General features: G+C 42.1%; 1 protein-coding gene across 1 annotated transcript in view; it reads right to left on the reverse strand.

Annotated features, from left to right (window-relative positions):
• LOC141053222 (uncharacterized) overlaps positions 1-23099 on the reverse strand; it is a 653087-nt gene that overhangs the window by 393109 nt on the left and 236879 nt on the right. Inside the window, exon 14 of the mRNA XM_073550619.1 lies at positions 20487-20640. Coding sequence (XP_073406720.1) covers positions 20487-20640 — 154 coding nt within the window. The remainder of the gene's footprint in view (positions 1-20486; positions 20641-23099) is intronic.

The following is a 23099-nucleotide window of genomic DNA, read 5'->3' on the forward strand; positions in this document are numbered from 1 at the left end:
ACACAACCACCTTGCATCCTTTTATATCCACCTCCCATTATTCATTAGCAAGCAGGTGCGATACTGACCAGACTAGGCCACATAGGAAAGGAATCTGGGCGAGATATACCTGCCCTCATCCACTATTCCCACATGATTCTCACAGCCTATAAAGATAAAAATCAGACAAACTGATCATTTGGAAGTGGTCTCTTAATTTTTGCCAGAGCTGTACATTAAATAAAGTATTCAAGAGTGTAATTTGGTTTTAATCACTTTCTTATTTATGCTAACATTTCAGGGTGACCACACTTAAGGTACTGTCACACTAAGCGATATCGCTAGCAATATCGCTATAACTTGTGACGTTATAGCGATATTGCTAGCGACATCGCTGTGTCTGATACTTACCTACGACCGCTCCCCCGCTGGTTATCGCTGATCGCGCAAGAACGTCCAGGACCGCTTCTCGTCGGCCGCTTCCTGCGGCGCGACGAGCGTGGAGTCGGGCGGGAGGACGTCAGGATCGCCTAGTGTGACAGGTAAGTAGCGACACCCGTCCCCAGCGATGTCGCTGGTGAGATCTGCCTGTGTGGCAGCTCACTAGCAACCACTTAGCGATGTACCAGCGATCCTGACCGCGTCATATCGCTAAGTGTGACAGTACCTTTACTCTCAATATCTTTTGCAGATTCTAGGATCGCTAGAAAAGTACTCTCCTAAGGAGTAAAGGAATCACACACAAAACAACTACAACTGACACAAACTATAGTAAAGTGAATGAATCCAACAAAGTCTATCACCAGCAGGAGACATCAATAGCTGAAGTTATTTAAAGCTGCACTCAAGAAATGCTAGGACAGACAAACAGAGTAAATGAATAACTGTGGTAAAAGGGGTATTCTCATCTCCTAGATCCTATCCAAATATGTAGTAGGTGTATTAATAATAATATTGGAATATACCTCCAATTAGAAAAGTAGTATAGTTCTCCTGATTCATTATGTATCAAAGGCCTTCTTCACCCGTCCGTTTTTTGTGCCTGTATGCGGTCCAGTTTTTAAGGGCCGCGAATACGGACATACAGTGGGTACGGAAAGTATGCAGACCCCTTTACTCTTTGTTTTATTGCAGTCATTTGGTAAATTCAAAAAAGTTCTTTCTTTTCTCATTAATGTACAGTCTGCACCCCATCTTGACTGAAAAAAACAAAAATGTACAATTTTTTGCAAACTTATTAAAAATGAAAAACTGAAATATCACCTGGTCATAAGTATTCAGACCCTTTGCTCAGTATTGAGAGCTAGTACAGCCATGAGCGTTCTTGGGAATGATGCAACAAGTTTTTCACACCTGGATTTGGAGATCCTCTTCTCCAGTTCTGCTAGGATGGATGGTGAATAGTGATGAGCGAGTATTTGGATGTGCTCTGAGATTTAGTTTCTGTCATCATAGCTGCATGATTTGCGACTGCTAGACAGCCTGACTACCTGTGGGGATTTCCAAACAAACAGGCAATCCGAACATGTATTCAGGCTGGCTAGCAGCCGTGAAACTAAATCTCTGCATGCATCCAAATACTCGGAGATCACCCAAGCATGCTTGGGAAATCTTGAGTAACGAGTATACTCGCTCATCACTAATGGTGAATGCTGTTGGACAGCCACTTTCAGGTCTCTCCAGAGATGCTCAATTGGGTTTAGGTCAGGGCTCTGGCTGGGCCAGTCAAGAATGTTCACAGAGTTGTTCTGAAGCCACTCCTTTGTTATTTTAGTTGTGTGTTTAGGGTCATTGTCTTGTTGGAAGGTAAACCTTGGCCAAGTCTGAGGTCCAGAGCACTCTAGAAGAGGTCTTCACCCACAATAACTCTGTACGTGGCCGCTTTCATTTGCTTCCTTCAATTGCAACCAGTCGTCCTGTCCCTGCAGCTGAAAACCACCCCATAGCATGATGCTGCCAACACCATGTTTCACTGTTGGGATTGTATTGGGCCGGTGATGAGCAGTACCTGGTTTTCTCCACACATACCACTTAGAATTATCACCAAAGAGTTCTATCTTCATCTCATCAGACCAGAGAACCTTATTTCTCATAGTCTGGGAGTCCTTCATGTGTTTTGTAGCAAACTCATATGTCTGGCACAGAGCAGAGGCTTCCATTGGGCCACTCTGCCATAAATACCCAACTGGTGGAGGGCTGCAGTGATAGATGACTTTGTGGAACTTTCTCCCATCTTCCTACTTCATCTCTGGAGCTCAGTCACAGTGATCTTGGGGTTCTTCTTTACCTCTTTCACTAAGGCTCTTTTCCCATGATTGCTCAGATTGGTTGGACGGCCTGGTCTAGGAAGACTTCTGGTGGTCCCAAGCTTCTTCCATTTAAGGATTATGGAGGCCACTGTGCTCTTAGGAACCTTGAGTACTGCAGAAATTCTTTTGTAACCTTGGCCAGGTCTGTGCCTTGCCACAATTCTGTCTTTGAGCTTCTTGGCCAGTTCCTTTGTCCTCATGAGGTTTGTGCCTTTATAAATTAAGTGTTAGGGCTGGCGGAACGCACCAAATTATAAAATAATAGTAGGTGCGTTCGCAGCCCGGGGTCCACCATGCAGAGGTGGTACACTGCTGCTAAGTAATGGCGGAAGAACTAAGCGGTGTGAAACCAGTCACACGTGGGTTACGTCACCCAATGTGAACAGGGCGAACTCTGTTACTGCACAGAGCCGCACCACCGCTGAAATTAGATGCCGGAGCCTGTTAACTCACAGAGCTCGGCCAAAAGAGCGCACAGTGTACAGCCACAGAACTCTACCCCCAGGACACGGGGTTAGAGTCCTTCTAGGCCCACTGAACATGCGGCATCGCTGCCGCAAGCGCCGCTATAGACACTGGCTATGGAGCACGTGCACTGAGGCATGCCGAGTCCCTGGTGAGGCCAGATGCCTGACTCAACCTCAGACCTACCTACGCCTAAGCCTGGGCGCTAGCAGGCTAGGCTGCACAACACATGCGTACCAAGGGTAGGGGTATCTTAATCAGTCATTCACCAGAGACATTCATACGTGCATACATCACTCACTCCACATAGTCTGTAAATACAGTCTATACTAGCGCATGGGCGGCAATGCGAACCTTTTATAGCCACAGGCGTCCGGGACCTTCCTGGCTTCTCGGATGGGCCAATCCAAACACGAGCAGGACCTGAGCACGTGACCCTTGATCTCCAATGGGAGATCACTCCACGGGCATGCTCAGTGGCCCGACATGAGGACTTAGTCCCTGGAGAATCTCGCTGCTGAGCAGCATGCATTGTCATAGCTGTGCCAGAGGTGGCAGCAGCAAGCAAACCCATGGATTTGGCCTGAGCAGAGCGCCGGGACTGATGAATCTGCTGAGCAGGCTCCACTGCGGCCGAAGAAGAATGGGAGACTGCTGGGTGCAAGGCTCTGGATTCCTGCTGTGCAGTGGCAGGAACCTGACGCCTAACATTAAGTCCTATCAGGTTAATTAAACACAGCTGAACTCCAATGAAGGAGTAGAACCATCTCAAGGAGGATCAGAAGGAAATGGACAGTATGTGACTTAAATATGAGGGTCTGAGCAAAGGGTCTGAATACTTATGACCATGTGATATTTCAGTTTATCTTTTTTAATAAATTTGCAAAAATTTCTACATTTCTGTTTTTATTTCAGTCAAGATGAGATGCAGAGTGTACATTAATGAGAAAAAAAATGAAATTTTTTGAATTTACCATGTGGCTGCAATGAAACAAAGACTGCAAAATTTAAAGGGGTCTGAATACTTTCCGTACCCATTGTACGCACATCCATTAAATTCAATGGTGGTGCGTACATGTCAGGTTTTACACATGGAAAAAAAAACATTGCATTGCCTTCTAACCACCCCCACAATTATCATGGTGTGTGGGAGGTTAGAAGGCAATGCAACACATTTCAAACGCAACTCCGGCGCTCTTTGTCACAGCTTCCAGCTGTCGAAAAGCATTGCATACTATACGTTTGAATTGCATACAATAGAAAATGAACTTACAGCTTGAGACATCTCACATATCACTGCTATCTTTCGGGCGACATGGTCGTATATGCCCCACAGCACTGCCCTGATAATGAAACACGTCGGGAGCACGGGAGGGAGTGTCCACCATTGTATACCTTTAGGAAGGTCAAATCTTTTGAGTGATGCATATTGCATTCTGTATCTGACCTTTCCATATCTGTTTATGCCTTATCACGAATGTATCCACAATATGGTAACTATATATGGTGGTCAAAGGGTTTTGGATAGACCTCTCACCATAGGCTATACTGTGTGGAAAAAATGCACGATGCTCTGAGACACCCAGATCCGCTTCTGATTTCTATATTCCTGTAACAGAGGTATCGTATGTGGAGTATACCAGTTGTCAGGAGTATTTATTTATGTATTTACTGGGTGAACTAAAAGTTCCCAGAGGTCTTACCATTGAATAGACTACTACACATCTACTGTGTATACCCCATTATCTGTATTGTTTGTCATTGCACTCTGGGTTTGTGTATTTATTTTAAAAGTTTATCATTAAAAGTTATTTTTTATTTCAAACGCTGCATATCTGATATGTTAAGTTAGATACCATCATCTGCTGTATATATCCTTACATATTAGTGACTTTTCTTTTCTTCTCCTTAACTTTAAAAAATTCATTATTGAATCTGAAACAGTGAACCATTACATGAGCAGGTGTTTCAAGTTTTACTACCTCCTTGGAAGTTCTGCAGACTCCAATCTGCATCGGTTCTTGCCTCAGTAGGATGAGACGGAGAAGTCACAAAACACCATTGAATGTTTTCTTATCCCCAAGATATCTGTCCAAACACACTGCCAGTGACAAGGTCTCATCCAGGGACAACAGGGAGGGGCTTAAAACCATCATTTCTGACTAGTAAGACCCTGGCAAAATTGACTGCGGAGAGCTGGGTCATTCCCGGAGGTCTCCACTATACAGCATCTGAACTGAAAGCACTACTCTACCACACTAGGTTTTCCCTGACCCAAACCTGTGGATCAATGACTCAGCAACTGAGGTCGTCATATTAGAGCCCCAGAGCAGATAAAAAACCGTCTACTGAGGAAAGCACTGGAGAAGCCTCAGGCAGAGAAAATGTCCAAGTCTGAGGATCTCCACAGAGCAACAACAGAAAAATACCCTCATGTTGACTCTCAATTCTAAATGAAATAGGACAGAGACGAAAAAACAATTTACATGAAAAAAGAAAGATAGAAAAGTTACTTCAGAGCCTGTCAAAAAATACGGCAAATTTACCTTAGACTCAGAAGACGGTTTTAAATGTTGTAGAACCTACATAGCGGCGATTAACATATGTTGAAACTGCTACATGACAAGGACCAAAATTGTGTGGTCAAGGTGTCCACAGCATTTATGATGGCTTATTAGCACACACAAAAAAAGGAGTGGACTGGTGATAATGTTATGACTGCCAAAGCATATTCATACGGGTAACATACAAACTAGGGAGACAAATATCTGAATCTGAAAGGTCTCTGTTTAGACTAGGAAATGCCCTTCTCTGACCCTGGTGTGTCCCAGCCTGACGCTAAGGATGGCATCCTAATATAACGCAATTGCACCCACACTTGACAGCAGCTTACCCAGAATGTCCTTAGCAGCTCGTAGGATCACGAGAGAAGCGGTTCCCCAATGAGTAAAGGAATTGCACACAAAACAACTACAATCAACACATAGTACAGCAAAGTGACAGACTCCAACAAAGTCTATCCCCAGAAGGAAACATCAATATGGGAAGGGAAGGTATTTAAAGCTGCACCTGAAAAGCGATAGGACAGACAAACAGAGTAAATGAAAAACATCTGTGTTAAGCTAGACAGACTGCAACCAGATAAAAAGTTTGTCTCCTGTGGCTTGGTAGAAAGAAGATCTGACCACAGAACACAAACTCAAAGGATCGAATCTAGGAGAATGACACTTACTAAGCAGTGACCAAACAGTAAAATCCTTTGAGCACTTACTGTATGGAAATCACTTAATAAATGATGGGCAGCACTGTTGCAAGATCTCTCGCTTTTCTGAAAAGGGCCACAAGGAGTTAAGGGATGTGAAAATTCAAGCCCTAGAAAGGTGTGCCATTTTATGGGGGGTTAACAAAGAATTTCTGGCATACCTTTGACAACAACTTACAGCATATTCAGAAAAGTCACCAATCTGAGGATGACCACTCTTTCATAAATAAAAAAGGGCAGCCCCAGACTGCTGGTCTATTTAAAATCTACTTTCATGATTTATGTAGCAGATACAGATGCGGCTTCTGATCTTAATTATGCACTTTTGTATTTGCATCTGATAATAAAATGACATCACTTCTGATATCAGTGTTTGCAGTGTCTCTGAAAACCTTATTGTGATGGTCACAGAGGCCTGGGAAATAAAAAGACAGGGAGGCTCTACCATTAAGTTAGTAAAACTTACATAACATGTCCCATTCCTGGGTTAAACTGGTTAAGGTACTGTCACATTTAGCGATGCACCAGTGATCCTGACCACGATACGACCGGGTCAGGATCGCTGGTGCATCGCTAAATGGTCGCTAGTGAGCTGCCAAACAGGCAGATCTCATCAACGATGCAGCAGCGGTCGGCGGTCGTTACTTACCTGTCAGACGCGGCGATGATGACGTCCTCCGCCCACGTCCACACGTAGCTCGTCGGTGCCAGCAGGAAGCCCAGCAGCAAGTGGCCGTCGAGAAACGGCCCTGGACGTTCTCGCACGATCAGCGATAGACAGCGGGGGAGCCGGTCGGAGGTAAGTATCACACTTAGCGATATCGCTAGCAATATCGCTGCTGCGTCACAAAATCGGTGACGCTTAAGCGATATCACTAGCGATCTTGCTTAGTGTGACGGGGCCTTTAGACATACATAAAATAGATACCAAGACTACTATTGATAACATCTAAAGGGTTAAACTATCATAAATATTATGAATGGTACTAGCGCCAATTGCAGCAGTTACATTGAAGTTGCATCTGGACAAGACAGGCACCACCCACTGTGTATATATCAGGCCCAACTCTTCACCAGAGCACCCACATGCGCACCTGATATCTGACATATAAGTATAACAAATGTCAACAAAGTGTTAAACGTGAGTAAAAATAACCTGTTTAATTTCTTATTGTCAAAAAGTTTTGTTTTAACATTTTCATTTTTAAAACTGCCATCTGCGATATTCACATATTCTTCCTTAATAGACGGTGTAGCATGGTATGTGTGTACTTTGAGGCAGCAGAATAGGTTGGTGTTAATGGACGTAATAATTTAGTGAAGGCAGTAGCGTAGCTACCGGTGGGCAGAGGGGGCCCACCTAGAGTTACGCTACTGTAACTGTATCGGCGTGCGCCGGGCTCCCATACAGTTACAATCTGTCACAGAGAAGGGAGACTCGATCACCCCTTACTGCCACCCAGCCTCTATAGGGCCCTTGTGCAATGGGGGGGGCTGGTGCCAGAACCGGGCCCCCCGCAGTCATCTCAAGTTCAACTGTGTCGGCTGAATGCCGAAACATTCGGAAACTTCCTTGTGCTTGTAGGAATAAGAATTAATTGTGGAAGTGCCACTAATAACCTAAGCCATTATCTGTTTGTATGAATGCTGAAACAGTTGAAAACACTGATGAGACAGGGAGCATCATGCTCCCTCTCCCATCACTCTCCCTCTGTGTCTGATGTCTCTGATGCAGACACTGACAGCAGGTGCAATGATATCATTACTTGGCGTCCACAGTCCTGAGATTAGCGGGTACTTGGAGCAGCGGGGGAATGAGGAGGAGAGACGAGTATTTTATTTTTATTAAGGTGAGGGCATGATCGTATACAGAGTCTGCTTATGGGGGTGCATTATACTATATAGGGTCTGCCTATGGCGAGTGCATTATACTATAGAGGCCTATGGTGGTGCACTATACTGTATAGAGTCTGCCTATGGGGGTGCATTACACTATATAGAGGTCTTTGGGGAGGGCATTATACTGTAGAGGCCTATGGGGAGTGCATTATACTATATAGAGGCCTATGGGGGTGCATTATACTATAGTCTGCCGATGGGGGTGCATTATAGTATATAGAGGCCTATGGGGAGTGAATTATATGGTATAGAGTCTGCCTATGGGGGTGCATTATACTAAATGGAGGTTGCCTATGGGGAGTGCATTATACTATATGGAAGCTTATGAGGAGTGCATTATACTATAGAGGCCTATGAAAAGTGCATTATACTATATACAGGCCTATGAGGAGTGCATTATACTATATTGAGGACTATCTGGTGCATTATATTACATGGAAGCTATTTAGAAGGTTATCATAAAGTGTGGGGATTAAAGTGAGGGGCCATCCAACAGTGTGGGAGTTAATGTGGGGTCTTTGTACATTGTGGCGGCCATCATAGAGTGTTGGAGCCATCAAACAGTTTGGAGGCTACTAAGGGGTCACTATACAGTGAGGGGGCATAATACTAAAGTATAAGATAGCATCATACTGTGTAGAGGGGAGCTGTGCAGGGGACAGACTCAGGACATTATTAAATGTTAAGTGAGCATTGTGAATGCTCACTGGGGCACACACAGGATATTATTACTTTCTAGGTGGCAAAATGTGGGCACTGTTTTCTAGGGAACTTGCACGTGGCATTAGGGTTGTTTTACCATTTAGAAGACTCACAGTAGGGGTAGTTATAAGGACACATACAGCAGTAGCAGTTCTGTATTGGGGTAACAGCAGGTTGAGGAGTTTGTGCAGGTTGGGAATAGATGGGGACAGTGCAGGAAATGTCAACAAATGTGTCTTTGTTGTAATCTCTGCAGCCGAGTCCTGGCTGGAGAAGTTGTTGTGTCTGTCTGGGCCAGGTGGAAAATATGGGAAACGTGAACCCTGCAGCAAAGGGTTGGGTGTGTCAGTCTTTGCTTGCAAACTGCAGAGCAGGTGGCTCTGCAAAACCCAGCGTGTGTGAAGCGAAGCCAACGGATGCAAAATGCCTGGCACCCCTCAGCTTGACACGATGGTGCAGTCACCCATGGCAACAAGTCCCGGAAGCGGACTGTTTTGACGCCCCGGCTGCGATCCGAAGGATACCGTTTTTCCTTTCATTTTGTGAGTTTTGGACAATAAAGACATTGTCGTTAAACTTTTCCTGGGTCACTGCCTTATTACCGCACGGTGTGAACACCGCCGCACTACATTTTATATAACTGTGCTGTAATCACTTACATATTCCGTAGGACTGGTATCTACAACTATATAGTCACCATATGGCGGTAATATCAATATTGGTCTTTGTATAGAGACTATTTTCACTAACAGGGCAGTGATCTGCTGAGGTTGCCCCAAACCTATAGTTAGGGTGCGCCACCATAGTTGTAATCAGGGCTACCTGGTTAGGGGCACACTCAGAACTTTCACCTCCACGAACCAAAACCCTAGCTACGCCTCTGAGTGATGGGCACGGATATGTATGCAAAGCCCGAACTGTTTGCACAGTGTAAAAAAGTGTTACTGTGCAGTCTGAGCATCTGCTTCCACATACTGCAAGGGAAGTGGATTTTCCGTTGTGAAGTCACTTGCAGAAAATCTTATACTTGCAGACACTGTACTATGCTGTGGATTTGAAATTCCAGGAAATGAATACATGGTGCAGGTTTCAGTGCACATTTCATCCTTTGTAATGGGGTGGAACATGCATAAAATTTGCACCTTTCCCTAATATTTTACTCTTGCGAATTTCACAGCAGGAGATACCCGCTTGGAAACATACCATATTCTAGGATTTCAGTACTCTAAAGCCAACGATAAATCATTCGCCCACTAATGATAATGGGGGCATTGTCCCAGTCTACACAGTAAAGCTGAAATGTGAACTTCAAAAACAGGGAATGTCAACCTGTCTTGTGTGTACACCAATGTCTAATGTAACACCTGGAATATACACTCCCATAAAAAATACGCCACTAACATTTTTAGAAAATCCCCTTTAAGAAAAAAGCCGAAGAAATGTTTTGAAGGGTCCAGAAATTATTAGCTTCCACACATCTGTAACTTCAAAAACAAATAGCTGTATACTTACAAACAGATGAATACAATTCCAGACCTGTCTGTGGCTTGGCAGATGCCGGGAAATACAGAAATTTGTTGACTGTGTCGGCAGTAAACAAAGCGTTAAACATTTAACACTTTCTCGAATGCCCGTGATTCCTGTTCATCAGGAAAAAAAAAGCCTGGCCTCATCTGAGAGAATGATAACATTACACTTCATCTGTCTTTTGTGTATTCAAGGGGAGGAGGCAAAAAGATATTAAAGTACAAAGGATTTGCTTGAAAATGCAGGTTGCATAGGAAGGGAATTCACTAAGGGACAAAAATAATAAAAACGCTTTATATTAAAAAATCAATAAGTAGAATACTTTTATAGCTATGCATGCCTGTTCGTTTATATGGGAGTAAAGGAATAAGCCTCTGGCAGACCCTACTAGAACAAAGGATTGGGGGTCCTGAAGTACACTACGCCAATCCCACCTTCACCCAAAGGCAGATCGGCCATTGAAAATCAGGTTACGGTCCCTCAATACATGTAATATTGTCAGTCGGTCCCTTGATGCCACAAGGGATCTGTTGCCTCCCACAGGACTGGAACATAAAAAAAAAAAAAAAAAAAAAATTAAAAAATGGCGAACTCTGTAGCTTTTTTCTTCTTAAAATATTTCAAGATGTAAGAATCAACTAGAAGAAAAGCTTAAAAACAGAGTCTTTCTAATTGAAATGATCACTTTACTTCCAAGCTCTGAAAGGGTTAATCACATTTAGAAAACATCATTTGTCCAAAGTATTGGGAGTCTGACAACTGGGACACCACAATCCCAGAATTCTGAATGGAATGACAATTAATGTGCATTACTCATCCATTCAGTCTCTGTGGGACTCTCGATAAAAGTCAAGCTCTGTCGTCGGCTATCTCCGGCAGTGCCAAAGAGGATAAATAGTGCAGTGGTGCGCATGTCCGATCACTGCTCCATTCAGAGCTTACTTCTCTAAATTGATGAAGTTGGCGGGTTTGGAAGCCCAACTGATTTTAGGGATGGGAATATCCCTTTAGTTTCTCCATGATGTGGTAATTTTCCAATTTTTGCACTTTACTATTCTCCTCCCCATCCTCTCAAGAGACATAAGATTTTTTATTTTTCCGTCCACATAGCAGCATAGACGTATGAGAGATTCTTTTTGAAGGACGAGTTGTATTTTTGAACAATATCATTCACTACACTTTTCAAACTACTGGGAAAACACACACAAAAAAAAAACCAAAAAAGAAAACCAATCCTTGCTTGAAATGAAGAAAATGAAGTCCCAGCACCTTATAGTACTGGCAGAATGCAAATGGAGAGAAACTGCTTGCTAAAAAAAAAGAGAGCATAGCAAGTTATAGACTGTTAGGGCAGATCAGGATATATCATATTGGGATGTCCACAAAAATCAGTTTTAACTTGCTTGGAGGGGATGAGGGCAGCAATATTATGGTTTTCTACAAGATTTACGTGAAATAACAGGTGTGCTTTACATGCAGCTTAATCCCATTCCTTCCTGCTCTATTAAAGATTATCTGTAACTTTGTTCACTATGTAATGTTTAGGTCAGACTCTCGGGGCTGCATTATTTTAGAACACATAATGAGATGTGCTACGTTATTCTCATACAGGGCTGGAAATTCCACGTCTCTTTCGGTACGGTGTTTGCTCGCCACATGCAAATTTATGGAGAAATCACTCAACATAATCAAAAATTTGCTTCCCGTAAGATCATAAGCCCCCCCTATTCTTCTAATTTTGAGAAGGGAAAGAGGGAAATTGAACTCTTTTGGTATGATATAGTGACAGGCACTGGCGGACACAGACAAACGTGGGACAATATGTGGGCCCTTTGCAATCCGATAGTTCACCATAATGCACATTTCCACCTGTTTTAGAGGGGATATTGGCCCCCTTACCTCTTGGGCCCCTTGTGCACCAATGGTATGTCAGCCCCTTCTTGACAGGTGATCCAAGCTTACACATTACCCTACACTTTCATTGTATATTGTATGTATAAAAAATAGAAAATATGAAATAATAATAATGAAAATACTCGTATAGGAAAAAAAAGCAAGCCACAGAAAAAAGGCATTGCGAAAGAAGAAATGTATAAAATATGGGGGAATTATTCTATAAAGAGATGAATGAATCGATTGGCATCAAGATGAATTCGTCCAAATGTTTTGAAATTCGAAATGTATGAATCCATCAAAATGGCGGTCTTTGCAGGATTCTTTTGAGTGTTTCGAAGTGGTTGAAAATGTAAAAAAAAAAAAAAGAAAAAAAAAAGAATATACTCACCTGTGCTAGCCCCCCGCCCCTTGTTATTACACTGGATCTCCCTGTCTGGTCCTCAATTGGGTCCCTCCAGTGTATTATTCTCTGTTCCGGATCTTCTGTCACTCACTAGATCTCAAGCAGCCATTTGGGGCACAAAGCATGTCACCATTATCTGTCGTGACCCAGTGAGGCTTATTCAGCACTGAACTGAAGAGAAAACCGAAGACCAAAGGGAGGCAGCAGGGGACCTAACTGATGTAGCAGCAAGGCAGAAGAGAGGCAGGCCAAGACTTCCTTACCCTCCGTTTTTATGCTTTGAGCCTGGAGAAACCTCAGAATTTAATAAAAGTCTTTCCAAAGCGGATTCGATTTAATTTTATTAAATCGAATTTGCCGGCCAATTTTGGGAGATTTGCTAATCTCTTGAAGTGTATGTCAGGTAAAGTAACTGGCTCTAATTCATTAAAGAAGCACTCCTCGCATCAAAGTTTGTATCCTCTTAATATATTGCAATCATCATATTATATAGCACTGTGTACTTACAATTGCTCATTCTGTCTTTCTACCCAGCAAATTCTTCTCGTTCCCATTAGGTCTATGATATCATGTGATTAAAAACAGACTATCTGCATCCTTCTAAGCTCTAAGTAGAAAGACGGAGTCTCTTTTTCCTGCATGAGTTACCACTGCAAAAGTCCCTTACTGCAAAAGTCCCTTGCAGGGAAGAGGAGGGAGCAGTTGGTTCAGGAGTTGAAGAGGAGGTGGCGCTGGGCTGCCAGAGACTTTGCAGTGAAGTAGAATTGTAGTCCTAATGATGACTCATGCAGAGGAAAAAGACGTCCTGTTTCTACATAGACCTTACAAGGATTAAGCTATTATGCTTTTAACCATGTAATGTCGTAGACTTAATTGAAAAGAGAAGCGTTAACTGAGTAGAAATGAGCAGTTGTAAGTACACAATGCTACAGTTGTGGCCAAAAGTATTGACACCCCTGCAATTCTGAAAGATAATACTCAGTTTCTTCCTGAAACTGATTGTAAACACAAATTCTTTGGTATTATTATCTTCATTTAATTTGTCTTAAATGAAAAAACACATTTAGAATTGTCCTAAAGCCAAATTGGATATAATTCCACACCAAACATAAAAAAGAGGGTGGACAAAAGTATTGGCACTGTTCGAAAAATCATGTGATGCTTCTCTAATTTGTGTAATTAACAGCACCTGTAACTTACCTGTGGCACCTAACAGGTGTTGGCAAAAACTAAATCAAAATAGAAAGAAATAGCCAGCTCACCAGAGATCAAGCGCAGAAACTCGGAGCTCCGTGCGGACCAACGTCATAGACCATAGAAGGAAAGTTCTGCTCCAGCTGCTATTAAAATCTTCTTTAATGAAAAACCATTAAAACATACAATGGTGAAGACTCTCCATGTAACCACACCACAACAGAGATGACAGGCTACGCGTTTCGACCAGACGGTCTTTGTCAAAGCCATGTTTGAAATTTGCCTTAGATTAGACATATATAACAGTGTCAACCCGTACTATCCGTCGGCGTCTGAATGAAAATATGGTAGGAGACCCAGGAAGACCCCACTTCTTACCCCGAGACATAAAAAAGCCAGGCTGAAGTTTGCCAAAACTTACCTGAAAAAGCCTAAAACGCTTTGGAAGAATGTTCTCAGGTCAGATGAGACAAAAGTAGAGCTTTTTGGGCAAAGGCATCAACAGAGTTTACAGGAGAAAAAAAGAGGCATTCAAAGAAAAGAACACGGTCCCTACAGTCAAACATGGTGGAGGTTCCCTGATGTTTTGGGGTTGCTTTGTTGCCTCTGGCACTGGACTGCTTGACCATGTGCATGGCATTATGAAGTCTGAAGACTACCAACAAATTTTGCAGCATAATGTAGGGCCTAGTGTGAGAAAGCTGGGTTTCCCTCAGAGGTCATGGGTCTTCCAGCAGGACAATGACCCAAAACACACTTCAAAAAGCACTAGAAAATGGTTTGAGAGAAAGCACTGGAGACTTCTAAGGTGGCCAGCAATGAGTCCAGACCTGAATCCCATAGAACACCTGTGGAGAGATCTAAAAATGGCAGTTTGGAGAAGGCACCCTTCAAATATCAGGGACCTGGAGCAGTTTGCCAAAGAAGAATGGTCTAAAATTCCAGCAGAGCATTGTAAGAAACTCATTGATGGTTACCGGAAGCGGTTGGTCGCAGTTATTTTGGCTAAAGGTTGTGCAACCAAGTATTAGGCTGAGGGTGCCAATACTTTTGTCTGGCCCATTTTTGGAGTTTTGTGTGAAATGATCAATGTTTTGCTTTTTGCTTCATTCTCTTTTGTGTTTTTTCATTTAAGACAAATTAAATGAAGATAATAATACCAAAGAATTTGTGATTGCAATCACTTTAAGGAAGAAACTGAGTATTATCTGACAGAATTGCAGGGGTGTCAATACTTTTGGCCACAACTGTATATTTAATATGGTGATTGCAATATATTATGATTAAGAAAACTTTGATAGCAGTGCTTCTTTAAGGTGTTGCAGTTAGAAGAGCCCAATTCATTTAATGAGTAAGCTGCATCTTACAAATTATGGGAAAAGTGGCCATAAGTGTGACTTTTACACCAGAAAATTCCCGTAAACACTTTGATGTACCGGCACCTCTGTGTCTATAACTAAGAAGCAACACATGACGGAGCAGTTCAATGGGCTATGTCTTAAAGGTATTTCACATAAGATCCAACAATGACCCCTAGCAACACTCCAAAACAATTTCAATGCAGCCTTTTATAGTGGCATTACTCTGCATTGCGTACTATCCTGGCATGTGATGTGCCATATGTTCCTACAATAGATATCCTATTGGTTCATATGCACATAATGATTATATACCCACTGCAACAAATTGCACAATTACCAGTTAACATAGTTACATCCAAATCTGCAAAGATTCCCAAGTGCAAAAACAAAATACTTTGGGGTGATCGCTAACAAATAGCTTACAAGGGCGCAAAAAAGAAGGAATGATAGGAGGGGCTGCCTGGAGGAATGAATGCTTCTCCCTCGGTGACGTGGGGCACAGACATCACCACTACTATGCTCCCTCGTAAGCCTTTAATGTTCTGAATGATTCCTTGTTACATCTTACTTAGTATCGATCTTACAGCCATCCTTACCTATCCTTTACCCAGTGTGGTCATTGAACAGTAGAAAGGTTCAATAGGAAGATCAGCTCCTCATCCACTTTTTCTCGAAAGCAATTTGTATTATGGATTTATTTTAATAGTGTACAGTGGCAGTTGCTGTTTTTACTATTAAAAAACGGTTTGATTATCTGACCTTGCTTACTTTATCTTTTTAGGTTCTGTGCACAGGCTCTAAAACGAATCAATAGACGGGAATTCCTACACAGCATTATGGTGAAATCAATCTCAATTCAGACTTATTTATACTTTCCGTGCATGGCTCAATCTCTTTCTCTCCTAATTGTTTCTGCATTTTTTTAATAAAGCATTTCTAGTTACAGAATAATGCATGCAGTTTGGCGAGCTCAATCATTTCAGAATTTCTCTGCGTAATGGCAAAATTAACTTAAATCCTCCTGCAAAGTTGTTCTCGATTTGTATTCCGAGGGAGTACAAACTGGTACTGGGTAATGACCTTTTTTGTTCAATCACTATATAGCGCAATAAATATTCATCACTACTGCTCCGAGTCTTCCTATTATTACTGCTCCTTCAGCCTCTGAATGCACAGTGTTAAAAATAGGATATAGGTTAACTGCCAAAATAAAAAGCGAATTCAAGCAATAAATAGAGAAATAAAAGATTTCATCGAAAAGAACAAATAAAATGTAAAAGAAAATTAACTTAATGGTAAAAAAAAAACCAAAAAAAAAAACTTGTTTTATGTGACCACCAACGCGTGCGGACAGAAAGGAAAAGATGAAATTCTACAATACCTCTTATTGTGTGCGAAGATTGGTCGGGTACAGATTGACCGGGGTTATTTATATTCAACCACAAATATAATGCATTTCCACCAGAAAACATTTAAAATATAAGACAGAGTTCCGATTCCTCACACAAGACTGCATCCAAGATTTTACCTTCCTTGTATTCATGACCCAACACACAAAGCAATAGTCAATGGAATATGGGCAAGCTATCCAATACTAATAATGGAAAAATAAATAATTACGGTATTTGCCGAATTATTAAACTTACCAGCAGATCTGGCTTTTGTAACCCTTGGATATCAGAAAGAGCAAGGAAAATGAGGGTGCGTCTTATAATGTGTATATACCTCACTGGCCACGATGGAGCAGGGTGCCAGGGTGGCGGCTGGAGGAGGAAAGAGTGGAGCGTTGTTGCAGGCCACAGGCTGGGATGAGGGGGGTGTTCGGATGTGCGGCGTGCCACTGCGGGTCTTCGGTGCTGCTGCGGGGGCTCTGCCAACATTTTGTGAAAGCCCAGAGCCCCCACAGTTTTATGGTTTCCTATGTGGTGGACTCCGGAAAAATGGCTGCCGGGGGGCAGTGCATGTGTAGATGGTGATCTCGGCACCAAATTCTCAGGAGATCAGCGCTGAGATCTCATCTCCCGAGATCTTGGTGCAGAGATCTCCATTCTACCCATGCGAAGCCCCTGGCAGCCATTTTCCCAAAGTCTATAGCATAGGAAACCCTGGAACTGTGGGGGCTCTGGCCTTTCACAAAATGTTGGCAGAGCCCCTGCAGCAGCACTGGACACCCGCAGCACCGAACACCCCTCATCCCAGCCTGTGGCCTGTAGCGTTCCACTTCTGCCTCCTACTGCAGCGACCCTGCCATCCCGCTTTACCGCAGACACCATCCCTGGTAAGTAAAAAAACGCATGGATTATAAGAAGCACCACCATTTTATTAAAAAAAAAAAGTTTTTTTCCTATTTTTCCTCCTCAAAATTTGGGGTGCGTCTTATAATCCGCAAAATACGGTATATGCATATACACACACACATTTATGGACAGAGGTATTGGGCTATCTACACATGACACCTACAGTACATGAGCTTTTTGACATCCCATTCTAAATAAATGGGAATCTGTCACCATTTTAGCCACCTAATCTGAGGGCAGCATGCTACTGATTCCAGCAATGTGTCTTTTATTGAGCTGCTTGCTGCAGTTTTGAGAAAATCACTATTTCCTCTGGTGCAAATCTACCAGTTCTCTAAATGGAGTTCTGTGTAACCCTGCCCACCCCACTGATTGGCAGCTTTTTATTTTATTTATTTTACTCATTTATGTAGCGCCATTAATTCCACAGCACTTTACAGACATTATCATCACTGTCCCTGATGGGGCTCATAGTCTAAATTCCCTATCAGTATGTCTTTGGAATGTGGGAGGAAACCGGAGTACCCGGAGGAAACCCACGCAAACACGGGGAGAACATACAAACTCCTTGCACATGTTGTCCTTGGAGGGATTTGAACCCAGGACTCCAGCGCTGCAAGACTGCAGTGCTAATCACTGAGCCACCATGCTGTTGTACACAGCTTTCTGTGTACACTGCGCATAGGCAGAAAGCTACTAATTGGTGGTGGGAAAGGGGTTATACAGATCTCATAAATATGTAAGACTATATGGCAGCAGGTTTACTAGTCTTTTATGATAATCTCCTGCTGATAAAACTGTGATTTTATCAAAACTGCAGCCAGCAGACCAATAATTGTCACATTGTTGGAATCAGGGCCTCTGCCTCTACATTATGTTGCTCTCAGGTAAGCAGGGCTGTGGAGTCGGTGCTCATTTTGGTGGAGTCGGAATAAAATGGACCGACTCTGACTCCTAAAATATATAATAAATTAGGTACAGTAGTTCAATGCAGAATATGCTGAATATTTTTTCATAGGAGTTTGGGAAAGTTCTGAAATGTCCTATAAATGACTATTCTATTCCTGATCTAAGGCTACATTCACACACAGCGTTTTTCCTGTGTTTTTTGAGGATACGTTTTTCAGTTGCAAAAGCAGATCAGCTTTTTAAAAAACCGCATCACCTGAAAGGTTTTTGAGCTCATAAATAATGTTTTCAATAGCAAAAGCAGATTAGAAATCTGCTCTATCTATCCATTTATCCATATCTGTCTATCCATATCATATCTGTAACAAAAAGAATGAAAGCCGGATCGCACACAGACTAACACTCCTTTTTTTTTTAGCACCAGTCAGGTACACCTCATAGCTGCCCAAAAGGACTCCCAGGACAGGCATTGCTAGTCTTCAGTAACATCAACATCAACTGATAGTTGGAATAAATAGACAACATTCATCACATCTTCTTAAGGTGCAGGCTTTATTTTCAAGTGTAGGGGTGTGAGGTATGAGGTTCTGCAGCAGCTGAGGTGTGAAGTATGAAATTCTGCGGAACAGTAAGAGACTCTACCCCCCCCCCAGGTTTGATCCTGGCTACGCCCATAGTGTGAATGTAGCCTGAGGATCTAGGCTTTATCTTAGCCGAGATAAGTCATAGTGTATGTGTATGTATATATATATATATATATATATATATATATATATACACACACACACACACACACACACACAGTACAGACCAAAAGTCTGGACGCACCTTCTCAATCAAAGCGTTTTCTTTATTTTCATGACTATGAAAATTGTAGATTCACTCTGAAGGCATCAAAACTATGAATTAACACATGTGGAATTATATAATTAACAAAAAAGTGTGAAACAACTGAAAATATGTCTTATATTCTAGGTTCTTCAAAGTAGTCACCTTTTGCTTTGATTTCTGCTTTGCACACTCTTGGCATTCTCTTGATGAGCTTCAAGTGGTAGACACCAGAAATGGTCTTCCATCAGTCTTGAAGGAGTTCCCATTTCTGGTGACTACCACTTGAAGCTCATCAAGAGAATAAGGCCCGACTCACAGTCTCCAATCTAGTTCATCCCAAAGATGTTTGATCGGGTTGATGTCAGGGCTCTGTGTGGCCAATCAAGCTCTTTGATGACAAACTCCCGCAACCAGGTCTGTATGGAACTCTACGTTGTGCACTAGGGCACAGTTATCCTGGAACAGAAAACGGACATCCCCAAACTCTTCCCATAAATTTGTAAGCTACAGTTGTCCAAAACGTCTTCTTATGCTGAAGTATTTAAAATGTCCTTTCGCTGGAACTACAGGCCTAGGCCCCCATCAGTTCTTACAGCTGGAAAAATGCAGCCAGGCAGGTGATGTGGCAAATTGTCAAACCCAAAACAATTGTTTGTCACTCCGCAAAACAGATTTTAGCAATTCCACTCACAGGTGGTGGCGGAATATTTAGAAGGGAAGAAATTCGACAAACTGACATGATGCAATGGTGGCATCCTACTACAGTACAATATTAAAAAGAGCCATTCTTTCACAAATGTTAGCAAGGGCAGACTTCATGGTGAGGGGCTGGATATTACGCACTTGTGGCAATGGGACTGAATGAAAAATCTGACTTCAATGATTAGGATGTGTGTCCTGAAATTTTTGTTCATATAGGGGGATATGTAGATAGAAAATGCCCAAGTCTTGTGTCAATGCAGGGAACAAACCTCTGCATGGAGAATGCATGGCTGTGGATTGTCTGTTGCACTGCAAAAGGTGAAATCTACTATGAACATCCACAGGAAAAATGGACATACTATGAATTTCAACATTTGCACTGAAAAGGTGCAGGTGATTTTTAAAATCGCATATATTTCACTGGTACTGGATTAGCCGATGGAGATTCTGCATGCAAATAAATGGTAGATATGCTTACAGATCAATAGGAAAGGCACATCAACATTTTCTGAACTGGCTGTGTTCACATGATGCATTTGTATTGTGTTTTTTACTGCAATTTTCCAATAATGAGATAAAAACAATTGAGAATTTTACAGTGTGTTCAGAAAATTCCAGCAAAACGAATGCATTGTGTGAACATGGCCTTTGATGGCAAGACTATGAAAGTTATTCAGATTGTAAAGCGCTTGGTACCAGCAGAAAGACATATCTATCTATAGCTATAAAGATATATAACAATTAAGGTACCTGCTGCTGTAAATTTTGGGCATTCTCTCGGACCGAGGCATTCTCGATCTCATACTTATGGTTGGTCTGTTGAAACTGAAGACTTTCCTGAACTGTCATCTGATGCTGTGACTTTAATGCTGCTAATTCAGCTTTCACATTTGCCAGCAGTTCTCTGGAGTAACAAAGGAAAAAAAAAGACAAATATGGCGATTTTAATATATAGAATAAAACTAAATGGTGATGTGCGGTATTGAATAAAGTCATGTTTTAATGTCATGTAACACTGGTGTGTATGTGTGTAGTGTGAAGAGAACATAATTTGTATTCTCGTTCCTTATTTATTTATATCCTAGAAAAGCCAAAGACTGTAAACATCTTGAGAAGATTTCCTAATAATTCCATCACACATCAGCAATACATAATAGACCCGAGCTCACAAACAGGTCATGAATATATATTGTCTATACATGCAATTCTGAATGGCACAAAAGGACTAATGTTTTTCAAAAGAAAATGTTGCCGGAAGGAGAGAGAGAGAGATTACTTTATATACACTATAAATCACTTTTGCAATCTATTCTTTACAAGAAAGCATGTTACTATGGAACTGCTAAGACACCAGAATACCCAATGTTTGGGTCATCTAAAATAAATTTTGTCTTTCAAATGAACCCAAAAAATGTGGTTATTTTTCTGCTGGTTTTATATACAACAAATGAAACATAAGTCTGAACTGATAATGTTATGGCTACATCCACATGGGTCGGGTATGCTGCGGCTTTTCTATCAGGAAATTCTGCAGTATGTCATACTACCAGGGTTGTGAATTTGATGAAGTCTCTTTGGCCTCTTTCACACTTCAGTTTTTTGTGTCAGTTAAAATCCGCCAAAAAGGCGGAAAAGCGGATCAGTTCTTAACTGATGTGAACGGATGCCACAGGATCCGTTTTTTGATGGATCCGCCGAACGAAGAATTTTAAAGGAACCGCTGGCGAGAGAGAGAGAGAGAGAGAGAGAGATTTTTCTCGTGCGCCAGAAAGGATTTCAGGGTTAAATTTCCGCCTGACTTCCTTTCTCTGGGCATGTGCACTGTAAAATGGTGGATCCGTTTTTGTCAAAAACTGGCGGATTTTGACTGATGGTCCAAAACGGAAGTGTGAAAGAGGCCTTCCACACACTGTGGAAAACAATCTGCAAAACACCTGATCCATGAAGTTTCTGTGCACTGATGTACCTTAGCAGGCAAATATGAGACCTCAAATATCCTAGTTACCATTACTGATATAATCACAACCCCGATCCATGTGTCCTAGTAGGCATGTATCCACACACGAGGCGCCATTCAATGAGCCGCCGCAGAGAATTGCACCAGCTCTGTCCGTATGTTACAGGGTCAGCCATTTAAATATAAGGGATTGGCCTAGCGGCACTATATATCCAATATAATGACGAAACCTAAGGCAAAACAAAATGAGCATATACCCTGCTGTAAGTAAATTTGTAAAAGCAATAGTGCATTTAAAGAGCAAAGCGTACTTCATAAACTCAGTTTTCGATTTAAAAAAAAAAGTGTAAAAGCCATCCCTCCAGCGTCAAGCTGCACCCAAATCGGGGTGGTCCTAACCTCTAGTATTAAACCTTAATGTGTGTCATAGTGACGTCAATGTGAATAAGGGCAGAGCAGATATGGACACCCAGCAAATGGGAAGCTGTATAAACGTAATGTCCAGCTCAAAGGAAGGAAGGTCACACCCATACCTGCATTAAATACAGAAACCTGAAAAGCAATATAATGGTTGCTGCATGGAAATGGCTGGAAACTTGTAACTTAGGGAAAATTTAAACCATTCAACAATCAGGTAACATCCTTCATTATCGTCCCAATTAAACACGTAGCTGATCACCCAGCTAGGAAGAAAAACGCTTATTCTTCAGATGATTGGACAGTCTGAGCCGGCATACAATTCATAGTTATCGGCTGCACATTGCCTGGTAAAAAGAGGAGATGGTTTCCTGATCACGTGATGCTACGATGCGGACAGAATGATCATATACTTTCAATCGTTCTGCTCCCATCATTACTTGTTGGCTTGTATAAACAGGCCAGTAAACCAGTGACGATCGACCGTGTACAGTATATATAGTATGCAGATATGTAGTTGACGGGCGCTCGTTAACGAGCCGAGAGCGTTCTGTCTGAGTGCTTGTAGATGACAACTGGCCACAGGTTAGAGAAGCTGGAATTGCCGTGATTAGCTGATTGTAGCCATAGGCTGCCATTCATTTGACACATGCGAAGTGAGTAGCCATTTGTCCTCGGATTCGGAGGTATGAGTCAGCATAAGTTTTGATTTTTAAAGTGCAGGACAGTACAACAGACTGTAGGTAACCACAAAAAGACTAAGCCACAGAGTATACAGGGGACTGTTTTTTCATTGTTGCCAATAGCAGACGGATCGGAAGGAATTCACATGGAATATGAACCAAGGGGTCTCTAGGCCTCGTGTGAAAACCACCAAGTAGTGGTCTCGTTACCCTAGCAACCAAAATCTCACTTTCACTTTCTAAAACTATACTGGCAAAATGAACATGGACCCCGATTGGTTGCCATGGACATCAAGGCCTTTCTTT

Source organism: Dendrobates tinctorius, unplaced genomic scaffold (genome assembly GCF_039654945.1).
Source record: "Dendrobates tinctorius isolate UK_male_01 unplaced genomic scaffold, ASM3965494v1 ptg000165l, whole genome shotgun sequence".
NCBI lineage: Eukaryota > Metazoa > Chordata > Amphibia > Anura > Dendrobatidae > Dendrobates > Dendrobates tinctorius.